Source organism: Monopterus albus, unplaced genomic scaffold, assembly GCF_001952655.1.
Source record: "Monopterus albus unplaced genomic scaffold, M_albus_1.0 scaffold21.1, whole genome shotgun sequence".
In the NCBI taxonomy this organism is placed as follows: Eukaryota; Metazoa; Chordata; class Actinopteri; order Synbranchiformes; family Synbranchidae; genus Monopterus; species Monopterus albus.
In genome coordinates this window covers 192412-204260 of record NW_018127901.1, presented here as the reverse complement: position 1 = coordinate 204260, position 11849 = coordinate 192412, and the positions used below count along the sequence as shown (strand labels likewise).

The 11849-nt window shown below is 42.9% G+C and overlaps 2 protein-coding genes across 3 annotated transcripts in view; one reads left to right on the top strand and one right to left on the bottom strand.

Annotated features, from left to right (window-relative positions):
- The window catches only part of matr3l1.1 (matrin 3-like 1.1), a 25120-nt gene extending 17222 nt beyond the window's left edge, over positions 1-7898 (top strand). For both annotated transcript variants that reach the window (XM_020594104.1, XM_020594103.1), the window contains 7 exons: positions 19-44; positions 123-251; positions 3933-4063; positions 4152-4866; positions 5399-5510; positions 5800-5921; positions 6912-7898. In XM_020594104.1, the coding sequence (XP_020449760.1) occupies positions 19-44; positions 123-251; positions 3933-4063; positions 4152-4866; positions 5399-5510; positions 5800-5921; positions 6912-6944 (1268 nt within the window). In that variant the 3' untranslated portion in view covers positions 6945-7898. The remainder of the gene's footprint in view (positions 1-18; positions 45-122; positions 252-3932; positions 4064-4151; positions 4867-5398; positions 5511-5799; positions 5922-6911) is intronic.
- Positions 7899-9026: 1128 nt separating this feature from the next.
- The window catches only part of matr3l1.2 (matrin 3-like 1.2), a 14834-nt gene continuing 12011 nt past the window's right edge, over positions 9027-11849 (bottom strand). The window contains exons 19-23 of the mRNA XM_020594081.1: positions 11829-11843; positions 10211-10454; positions 9769-9907; positions 9497-9612; positions 9027-9110 (exon numbers count right to left, since the gene is read on the bottom strand). Coding sequence (XP_020449737.1) covers positions 9048-9110; positions 9497-9612; positions 9769-9907; positions 10211-10454; positions 11829-11843 — 577 coding nt within the window. The 3' untranslated portion in view covers positions 9027-9047. The remainder of the gene's footprint in view (positions 9111-9496; positions 9613-9768; positions 9908-10210; positions 10455-11828; positions 11844-11849) is intronic.

The following is an 11849-nucleotide window of genomic DNA, read 5'->3' as shown; positions in this document are numbered from 1 at the left end:
ATGTTTTGTTTGTTGCAGGTGAAGAAACCAGAGACGAACTCATGGTGAGTAGCTAACATTCATGTTACCGGGACAGTCTAGATGTTGTTGCTGAAAGTTAATGTGTTGCTCTGTGTTTTCAGTCTCCGTCTACCAAAGTGGTCTGCTTCAGCAACCTGCCCAGGCGCTCCTACACCGACACCCAGTTTGTCAAACTGGTCAAAGGATTTGGGAAGGCGGTGCGCTACTTCCTGATGCGCCGAAAGCGACTGGTCAGAAAAATAATCCTTCATTTTATCTGTCTGTCCTGTGACTGTCTTTTTAGGTTCTGTTGACAAACAAAAACCAAGTCACTGCTTGTTAATTGTTTTTCAGTCTAAGCTCAAAGTTCAGGTCCCATCTTTTATCAACAGACGGCTCCAACAGGTTGTTCTGTGCAGTGCGAGAAGCTAGCGGGAGTAAACCTGTCTGTGCAGATTCTCAGTCATCCAGGTCATAGTAAACTGAAAAAACTTACAAAAAATCAACTGGACTAGATTTCTAGGTTGAAGACGTTTCACCTCTCATCCAAGAGGCTTAATCAGTTCTGACTGACTGGTGTTGAGTCGGAGATATTTATCCCCCTCGGTGGTGTTTCAGTCCTTAGAAGGCCAACAATGTCCCTTAACGACTGTGTCGTTATAACCCAGTATCGGTGAGAGTCATTACCTGTCTTTGAATCCTTCCCTGTCGACCAACGCCTATTGTCCTGGTGGGCATGTTTGGGTAGAGATCTCAAAACAGGATTGTAGAGATGGAAGTCAAGTTGTGTCTTAGTCCACCACCCCTATTTATTGAGGGGTGTTCTATTTTTACAAAAATAGCTTCCTTAACTCCTCTCTCAAACCAGCGATGTTCTCTGGAGAGGATCTGGACTTCAATGTCCTTTGTCCTAGTGCTATGCCGATAAACGATATAATATCGAATGGCAATAAAATTGATATCAATAATGATGATAAACTCGGCATTTTTACTCGATATGGATTTGTAAGAGCCAATCACACAGCAGCAATATGCGACAACAGCCAATCAACATGCAGCTTTAAACGTGCACATCAGAGAACAAAGTTAGATAATTTCCTACGGCACTTTGCAAAACAAGCTGGAGACGAAGACGGCAAAAATGAGTGAAAGCAGTAGCGAAAGTGAGACAAACATCGAGCAAGTAGTCAAAAATGATGAAATTGTCGACAAACAAGGTCACCAACATGTTCTGGCTCCACCTTCTTTAATGTGAGGAGCTGATGCTTTCGTCAGATGTGAGAATAAACTGAATATCTTTGGTTTTGCTGGTTGGACACAACAAGACATTTGAAGACGCCACCTTTGACTCTGAAAAGTCACAATGGGCTTGTTTTTTTTTATTTTTACACCAGTGTCTGACATTCTGTGAATAAAAAGATCAATCAGATAATCAAAACAATAATCAGCAGATTAATCAGTGACAGCAGTTTTTATTTCCATTCATTTATTTGGAATTTTCCTTTAAAATGTCACCTAACTGTACACAGTTCGCATTTTTCAACCTAATCTTAACGTGTAACCATCACCCTAAAACTGAATGTTTTTGGACAGTGGACCAGCTGTAGGAGTGTGTAAACGGGTATCAGGCTTCACAGTAATACCAGGTGTACACACACACACACACACACACACACTGTGCGTTGTATCACATCAACATGATTTCTGCATCAGTATCTTTTAAAACAAGAAGAGGAGAAACAGGACTGGACTGACACTGGTTCTACGGAGCTGATGTTTTAAACGCTCACAAGTACGATAAAGGTCACCTGTACCTTTTCTCCATGCTAATTGCAAAACATCAAATAAAAAAAAAAAGTATGTAAATTGTGTGTGTCTGTTTTTTAACTGCAAGGTCCTATTGCAGACAGCCAGACCAACCCCCTGGCATGGTGGAAGATTAATTCACCAACATACCCCAGAGTGAGCCTCCTGGCCAAACGTTACCTCTGCATTCCTCCCACAAGATCACCCTCAGAGCCCTTAAAGCCAGACAGTGGACAGATTAGTCTTTCTGGCAAAACATCTGTAAACTTTTTACAAAATATGTGCACTGGATAGACATTTTATTGTTTTATGTTTTAGTTTTATTGCACATTTAATTTCCCTCTTAAAGCCAGGCACTGTTGACAGACTGAGACTGGTCTTCAAAATAAATAGTATTGTGTTTTACAGATTCTGATGAATAAGTTGAACATATGTTAAATATGTTTACACTTTGCACATTTTGGCACTACCTCTTAAATCCAGACACCGTTGACAGTCTAGTGTTCCTGACACACAAAATGTAAAGGTTTGACAAATTGTGTGCAGTTTCTAGTTGTATACTTTTATGTTTAGCACATTTAATCGACCTCTTAAAGCCAGATGATGTAGACAGACTTGTCTTTCTGGAAAAGAAAAAACTGTAATTGTGTTACTTACTAATTATGTTTACAACACTTTTACTCTAATTTACCTTCTTTTGTCACAACCTTTAGTTTTTAATTTATTTTAGTAAGTTGTCTTAATTTTTAAACTAATGGACCCTCAAATTTTTGTGGCTTCATACTTGGGATACTCTTTGAAAGCTGGCAGCATTAACAGTTTATATATCGAAAAATATATTGTTATTGATCAATATGGGAAAAAAATGATCGAGATTACATTTTTGCCATATCGCCCAGCCCTACTTTGTCCTTCAGGTGGAGGTGGACTGCTGACTCTGGTCCACTGGAGTTGGCCCTCCTGTGTTGGGCCATGTGTTTGTGAAGCGGCTGCTTATGTACAAGTCGTTACACTCCTGACTACACTTAATTGCATACACCAGAAACCAGAAACAAGAGCAGATAACACTGTCATCCCTTATGTGGCTGGTTTATCAGAGAAGTTAAAAGGATATTTCACAACCACAATATCCCAGTTAACTTTAAACTAGGGAACACCCTGTGGCAGAGACTGGTCCACCTGAAGGACAAAACACCCAGACATGAACAGTGATGTGGTGTATGTAGTAGTGGGAGTAAACGGAGCAGACACCAGCGACTCTTCCTTCAGACACTGTAAACAGTGAGGAAGTGAATGTTCTCAGCCTGTGGAGCTGTTTGTTGAAGAAACCTGTCACCCAGTGCAGCGGTGTGGCTCACTGGACTCTTTCATAGCTGCTGGACAACAATAGGTTAAACCAGGCTCTGGATTCACACGTTACAGCGAGTACATTAACTCACTGGTGCTGTTAGTCCCTGGCCCGGGTTTATGCACAGTAAGACAGAGAAACTCACCAGCTGTATCCTTTAACTGCACCAGCCTGCTGTGTCTAGTTTGGGAAGTGAGATCTGTGTGGATGAGCAGGGACCAGCTTATAGGTACGTCACTGTAAACACCAGCACGTCTACCAAGTCTGTCACGTCTTCAGTACTGTTGTCCATAGTGCGTGATAATTCTTTCTGGTGTGAGAGATTCAAAGTGTATAAAGCGAAGCTTACTATCGGCTCACATGTCAATGCCAGTATCAGGGTCCAGAGTCCAGCATGGCTGGGGCATAACGGACCACACTCACTTCAGATATCAGTCAAAACATCTGTTTTGCTAAGAATATCAAATGTACTGCTCGTATCAAGGAAACATTTCTGTTGTAGTCCACATTCACATTGTTTTCAGCTTTTCTGTTTTGATGGTCTACTTTTTGTTCCTATCTTATACTGTTCTGTGACTGGTTTTCTCTATTTTATGTTTGATTATGCACTTAAAATAACCTTAGCAGTGCTGTTTTGGCCTGGACACCCTTGAGAAACAGGTTGTTAACCTCCAGTAAAGCTGAGTCAAGAGCCCAGTGTTTGATTTGCTGTTGAGCTCAGTTCAGTTTGTTCTGTGGGGTGTCTCTTTACCCTCAGTATTGTGGTTCTCTGTCTCAGGGTTTCGTTGAGATGTCGACTCCTTCAGAGGCTCTACAAGCTGTCAAAGAGCTGACCTCTCAATCCATCATCTTCAACGATTCCAAACTCATCATCCAGCTCTGGGACAAATCCAACAGCCTCAGCAACGGGTCAGTCTCCGAGTCATCTTCTCACTGTCCCCGCTCACCTGGCAGCTTTCTGTTTCTGTTATTCCTGAGTCCTGTTTCTCTTCTGCAGGTTGGAGGTTCAGTCGGACTCAGACGAGGACAAGAGGAGTGAGAGCCGGACTCGAAGCAGCAGCAGGAGGATCGAGACACAGAACAAATCCAAAACCTCTGAAAGAGACGAGACCTGCAGGAAGTCCAAGGGGATGAAGGAGTCCTCCAAGAAATCTACAGAGGAGTCTGTCGATCAGAAGCCTTCGGACAAGGAATTATCAGGAAAAGAGACTCCAGAAAAGGACCTGAAAGACACAAATTCAGAGTCTGCCTGTAAAGAATCTGGGTCCAGAAAGTCTCCAGAGAAAGAGATGATCAGAGAGCAAACCTCTGAGGATGAGTCAGAATCCAGAAAGACTGAAGAGAACAACTCTGTTGCTCATGACACAAAAGAATCACCAACTGAAGAGACGGAGTTGTTTCCTGAGATGAGTGAAGTGAAGCAGTTGAAAAGACAAGGGACTCCTGAGAACAACTCGGTGCCTGAAAAAATCCTAAAGCAAGAGTCTGAAAGTGAAAACGAGTCGATGGTGGAAGAAGAAGAAAAGTCTGAGACTTGTGAGCAGAAAGGATGTGCTGACGTGGCTCTGCAGAGCAAGGCTGAGCTGAATTCAGGGGCTGCAGGGAAAGAAAAAGGAACTCATTCTGAAGAGGAAGCAGCAAAATCTGGACTAAAGAGTCCAGATCAGCCAGAGTCTGCTGGAGATCCTTCACAGAAACTACAAAGTGAACAGGTATGGCTGATGTTATCACTATCACTCCTCAGGGTTTTTAGAATAAGCCTGTGAAACAGATCATTAGGACTTTTCTTAAGTTTTAGAATAACTTTTTAAACCTTTTCTTCACTTCAGAGTGGAACAGACATCTGACTCTGAACCCAGACTGACAGTGACTGGCTGTACTACCACTTACTCTGATCAGCTGTTAGTCTACTAGTGATTTTCCAAATTAATAATCTGGTCTGTAAAATGTCAGGAAATGCTGGCCACAGTCCAAGGTGGCATCTTGTGTGGTTCAGAAGCCAGAGACAGAACCAGCTTGGTCATGTGTGGATTTGTTCTTGTAAAATGACTGCGGTGCTTAATCAGTTATCAAGAGTTGAAGATTATTTCCCCACAGACGGACTGATCAGTTAGTGTTGTCGGCTGCAGCCGAGGAAAACACATCTCACAGATCGTCTCATCAGTTAGTTATGGCATCATCTGGGCTGACGCTGTTGCAGAGCAGGAATAGTTCAACTGTTAATGACCTGTGGTCTGCTTTCAGAGAGCTCCTACTGAAGATCAGCTGCAGGACTCAAAGGATGCACAGGACGTGGAGCGCAAACCTCAACCTGCAGGGGGCACTGCAGAGCCTGAGAAACCTACCAAACCTGTTGGTAAGAAAATTCATTTCACCAGCAGCATGTCTCAAAAGTGTTTTTTAAGTAGTAAAACATTTAAAGATGCTCTCAGTTTGATAAACCCACTAACAGTGGGACAGGATGTGATGTCTCTCAGCTACAGATTCAGTAAATTAAAACATTTACACAGTTTAATAGACCACGTCCCCCCCCAATCTAAACTCAAACTGTGGTGATCCTGGCCACACAGATGCACTTTAAACATCTGTCTTTGGAAATGTTTGTGAGAGGTGTTTCTATTATTTTGTCCATGTTGTTTGTGCAGGGACGCAGTTTGTTCGGCCGATCGTCGGTTACTTCTGTCATCTGTGCGAGGTGATCTACGCCAATGAGGACGAAGCCAAAGTGGAGCACTGCAGCAGCCTGACACACTACAGGAAGTACCAGGTGAGGAGGTCATATAACGGCTCACAACACTGACGTCACTGGTCAGAGTTTGCGCAGCGTTGCACTAAAGAGTCAGTCGCCGCCTACCTGGTCCTTTTTGTCTTTGTGCTCAGATGAGTCTTATTACCAGGTTCGTGAAGCTACCCCGCTTTGTGACCTCCTAATGGAGCTAAACCAGTCTAATCCAACAGTCCTGGAATAAGTTAAATTAGGTGAACCTAAAGTGACAACTGGTATTTAGTGTCATTTTCAGGCAGCTACAGTCAAATAGGAGCCTGTACCTAATCCAGATGTGTCACTCATGAACTCCCTAGAGCAGCGGTCCCCGACCTTTTTCTACCAGGGACCGGTATCATGCATGAACTTTTTTTCCGCGGACTGGGTAGAGGTGCAGGGGTTCCAATAACAAAAACCTGTGTCAGTTCATAGTATGTAATCTGAATGCAACAATTACAATAATTCTATACTATAATATAATATCAACTCACCATAATGCAGAGTCAGTGGGAGCCCTGGGCTTGTTACCCTGCAACTAGACAAAAAATTCCAAGGACTTGTCTCTTAACACAGGGTGTTTTGTCTCAATGTGGCGAAGCATTTGTGAGGGTTTCATGACTTCATTAGCTTGTCGGTCACCGCAAATTATGCATAGTGGGTGTGGAGCTTGTGTATCACCTGTTGCGATGAACCTGTAACTTAGGCAGGAATCATGGTTTTTTTTTTTTAGATGCAGCTTTCTGTTTGCTGGCAGTCTGTGACCCTTCTGCTGTCCCATCGTTTGCTTGTTCCTTCCCGAAAAAGCTTTCCAGTGAATATTGTTTTTGGCTTTTTTTAAAGGGTGTGTCGATGTGTAAAATGGCGTGCCAGACTCAAGTGTGGTAGTGAGGCAAGGGCGGAAACAGTTGTTTTTCAAACTAAGACTAACGAAAGAAAAGCTATAATTTTAACCACGCTACCAAATGATCCACAGGAAGTGTTTTTGTTTTCCAGGAGAAGACTGGGAACGATCCATGGGCAAGCTGAACTTACTGACGCTGCACGAAGCTCATCCTTAATGTGAACTGAATCCAAAGTGTCACTGGACTGATGGACACGGTCCTGAAACAAACACCACTTTACCTAAAAGCCCATGGACACAAACACCAGCTGTGAGAAAATGAGTTTTGGATCTGATGTAATTCTGGTGGTTAATGACATTATGGAGCCAGCTACTGCAGAAAAGTCTTGTTTAAAGAGTGTATTAACAGTTTAAATTTGACAAAGCACTTTTATTTTATCGAACCTCTAATCAATCAACATAAAAATACGCAGAAAAACAATTCACTTTGTTCTGAGGATAAAAGGAACAGTTCAACATTTTAGAGGATTAGTTTTTAAATCATTCACTGACCAGCATGTCTCAATGTCACATACAAACCAGTTTGTGCTTTTACTGCATGTTTATGTGCCTGAACTGGTTCTTGTTTAGAGCATATCTGGCCGTAGAGCGCTCCTGGCCCTTGGTGGGTGGAAACATCTGACACCGTTTCTGACTAACAACAGATTTGTGAGCCTCTTCAGTCTTTATGCTAAGATAGGCTAACCAGAGGGTGTTCCAACCCGAACTGTCTCTTTAAGCTAAACGTACACGTAAAGAGTTGTGTGCATTCCCTCCTCTGTGCAGCAGGTTCATCTTTTAGCTCAGTTCAGTTTTTAATGTCATAAAATTGTGAAAATTGTCGCATTCTTCAAGCGTCTTTTGCTCGACCAACGGACCAAAATCCAGAGATTCTGTTTAAAACAAACCATTGGTCCACCAATCAACTAGTCAGGCGGTAAGTTAATCAGCAGTTACTTTAGTTCTGCTGGTTTTCTTTTGTCTTTAGCAGCTCTGGGCATGTTTGTTTTCTAGACAGTATGGTGTTTGCTATTTATTGCTGCTGAAACAAAGGAATTTCCCCATTGTGGGATTAATAAAGTCTTATCTAATAAAACTGATGAGTGAGAAGAATTGAACTTCAGCAGCTACAACTTACGACTGTTCTGATCCATTTTCTAGATTTGACACTGGCCATCTACTGCTAATCAATTCATGGACCAGTCACTATGGTTCTAAATGGAATCTCTGACTTTCAGACAGTTACATTTTCACTATATTCAACTTTTATAACTAAACAATTAGATTAAAATGGATGTTTAGGCCGCACTTTAGCGTTCCAGATCAACTAACCAGTCAGATTCATGTGAAAATCCACTTCACTTCCTGGCTGAATGCACCTTCGCAGCCAGCAGCGCTGTTGTGGAGGATCACACCCCAATCAGTACCAGGAGTGACAACACTACAACTCTGTACATGGACATAGAAATAACCTGCTGTCTGTTAAATGTCAGTCAGGAACTATCCCAGACTGGTTTTACTGGTCTGGTGTTAGACTGACACACCTGGACAAAATTGGTGATACCCTTCCGTTAAAGAAAGAAACTCACAATGGTCACTGAAATAACGTGAAACTGACAAAAGAAAGAAAGTTACTTTCAGCTTTTCCTGTTTAGGGGTCGCCACAGCGACAATTCGCATGTTGACCTTTGACATGTGTTTTACACCAGATGCCCTTCCTGACGGAACCTGGCTTCGAACCCGGGGCGCTCGCTGCTGTGCCTTAACCTGAAACTGACAAAAGTAAAATAAAAATTTACTGAAAATTAATGCAAATTAGACATTGCTTTTGAATTGTGGTTCAACAGAAGCATTTTAAAAAACTAGCCAATGAAACTGGACAAAAATGATGGTATAACCCCAGAAAAGCTTTAAAAATAATTTGACCATAGCATCATGTCAAACTAGAGTGTGTCCTGTAATTAGCATCACAGGTGTTTATCTAGGGGTACATCATTGTTGTCCAGGCCAATTTCATTTAGTTTTTTTAAAATGCTTCTGTTGAACCACAATTCCAAAGCAATGTCTGATTTTCATTAGTTAACTTTTATTACTTTTTTCAGTTTCACATTATTTCAGTGACCAGTGTGAGTTTCTCTTTAACACAAGGGGTGTGTATGTGTGGTGTAGTGTGTGCTGGACTGTAAGAACAAATGAAAACTGAAATAAAAGCTCCCACTTCACTCCTCCTCGCTGGATGAATCAGTTTATTATACCACAGTTGTCTCCCCTTTCTTCTTCTCTGCTTTAGCCTTTTCCCTCGCCAGGTATGTCTGGAACAGAATCACAAGGATACCTCATGTCTCCTTTTCTCTGCATGTGCACAGGTTGCCATAACACGGTAAACATACACAGTCTCAGCAGATTCAAACATGGAAATGGTTTTTCATGTTGCACCATCAGTATTAATGCATTGCCCCTCCCACTGTTGTCATCTTAAGAGATTAAGTCAGAATTAAGATGCCTCTGTTTTTGCCTTTGGTGATGTGGTGTGCTTGTGTAGGAACTACAGTTCCCATAATGCTTTAGGACATGTGTTAACAGCAGCAGAAGGAGCAGTGATCAGCTCCTGTGTGTCCCCATGGATGCAGTGGATTACTATGATACTGAAGGACACTTGGGGTGATGTGGGCAGAGCTCGTCAGGTACAGCAACTCACCTGCAGCTTGTCATAGTGCATCTGGCTGCTGCAGTGGGTTTTCTTGGCCGTGTCTTCGTTGGAATAAAACAGGAAGCACACACGGCAGTAGTAGCCCATCTTAACATGTTCAACACCTGCAGAAACGAGACAAGCAGATGAAACATATTTCACACAAATATCTGAATATCACCAGCAGCTACAAGACTGAGCTGCTGCTGCTCTCAGGATTGTTTCTTCTCTATGTTCTAACAAAACCTGAGAAATATGTGGTGGAGCATTAGGACTCTTACCAATGGGGCTGCTGGGGTTATAGGGGGGCAGCGGCAGAGACGCTATGCTGACTTTGGGTTCAGCGCAAGGAGGCGGAACTTCAGCCTGTCCACTCTGGTTGGTCGATGGGTCCACCTCTGCCTCCTGCTCCTCCTGCAGCTGAGAGAAGCATCACATACGAGTCACAGTTTAACTGCACATTCCGACAATCAGAAACCTGCTGTTTGTTGATCTAGAAACTAAATTAAAGACGCCTCTTTTGTGCAAACGTGACGCTGTGTGTTTGAATATTCACTGTTGTTCTGTGATGGTTTTTAATCCGCTTTCCATTCAGTCTTAAACATGTGGTGCTGCTTGTTTGTTTGTAATATCCACCTGAGGACCACACATCACACTGCACATATTCACCTCATTCGATGCCAATTAACATTTGAACTTGAGGGCTTTTAGACACTGACTCACATTCTGGTTCTGGTCACTAATGCTCTCTGCTGAGGTTTCTTCCTCTTGCTTAGCCTCCATCCTCACATCAGAGCTCTGCATCTCTTCCTCCTCCTCTCTCTTCTCCTCCAGTTTCTCCTCTTCGCTCTTCTCCTCCAGTGACATATCCTCCCTGGATTTCTTGGCTGGGGGTTCTTCAGGGTGTTTGGAGGACTTGGTTGGTGTGCTGCTGATTTCTCTCTTTGCTCTGCTCGGACACTGATGTCTGAGCAAAAGAAAACAGTGGAAAAAGTAGTGTTTCTTTTATTTAGGCTGAAAGAGAACAGGGTCAAGGTCAAGTCACGGTCAACATGCATCAAGTTTAAAGGATAAAGTTCGTCATTTTCTATTTTAACAGTATTTTCAAGACATACAGACTAAAACCAACAATGAAACAACAAACACCAGACCAATATTTGTGAAGCAAGCAAGGGTCAAGGGCCCCTTGCACAAGATCTCTGGACATCAACAAATATTAGACTCTGTTGTTTTGTAATGAGGAAACATGTCACCCAGCACAGCAGTGGTCCCTGATGTGCTATTAGCTGTTTCTGAAGAACAGTGGAGGTATACAGCACAGAGGAACAAGCTGACCCAGGACTGACAGACATTAAGAGTGAATCAAGGCAATTCATTCTTGCTTTTAGTCTCTGGATGGGAATTTGGGTGAAATAAACAAAATAACCGTCTGTGTCCTTGAATATGCTGGCTTTCTTCTGGACTCTTGTTTCACATACAGCGACCAGCCATAACTTTCTGCCCACTGACAGGTGAAGAGAATCAGTGATTATCTCATTACAGTGGCTCCTGTCAGTGTGCGGGGCGTATTAGACATCAGGTGAACATTCTGTCCTCGATGTTGACGTGTTGGAAGCAGGAAAAACTGCCAAGCATAAGGATCTGAGTGACTTCGACAAAGGCCAACCTGTGATGGCTGACGGCTGGGTCAGAGCGCCTCCCAGACTCTCGGTGGGTGTTCCCAGTCTGCAGCGGTCTCAGGAAGGACAGACAGTGAACCGGCCACAGGGTCGGACGCCCAAGGCTCACCGATGGTGAGTTTGGTCTACCGTAGATTAAACATTTAAATTTCATTCTTCCTTTTTAAAAGATTCCCTTTAGTTTGATCTTTGTTAAAAGGGTCGGAAATGAGAAACACTGTACGCTGGTCTCTATGAAGAGAAACATTCAGCGGCTACAGTGGTGACATCACAGAGCGGGGAGGCTGCTGAACGCGTCTAAAACATCTCTGACTTGTCCTCACAACCACAGTTTTCACTTCTTTAACATATCTTTAATCACTAAACGATGGACAAGTTCCTCCTCTCTCTGACAGTAAACTATGGAAGCAAACCGATTCACACACACCATGTGCTGTGAACCTCAGAGCGACACGAGTGCCGACCACCTGCTGCACCGCCTCCTATGTACACAGTATTAGGCAGGTGGTCATGTTATGGCCGATCAGTGGATAGTAAAATGGCTCATTTGTCAGAGCTTAATGATTCATTTTTAGTGTTTAAACCAAATAACTTCTGTCGGTCAGAACTCAGTAGCAGTTTGAGGACCTGCCACAGAGTTTACCACAGAAGAAGAAACTCACCCGTGTTTGAGCTGCCTGTAC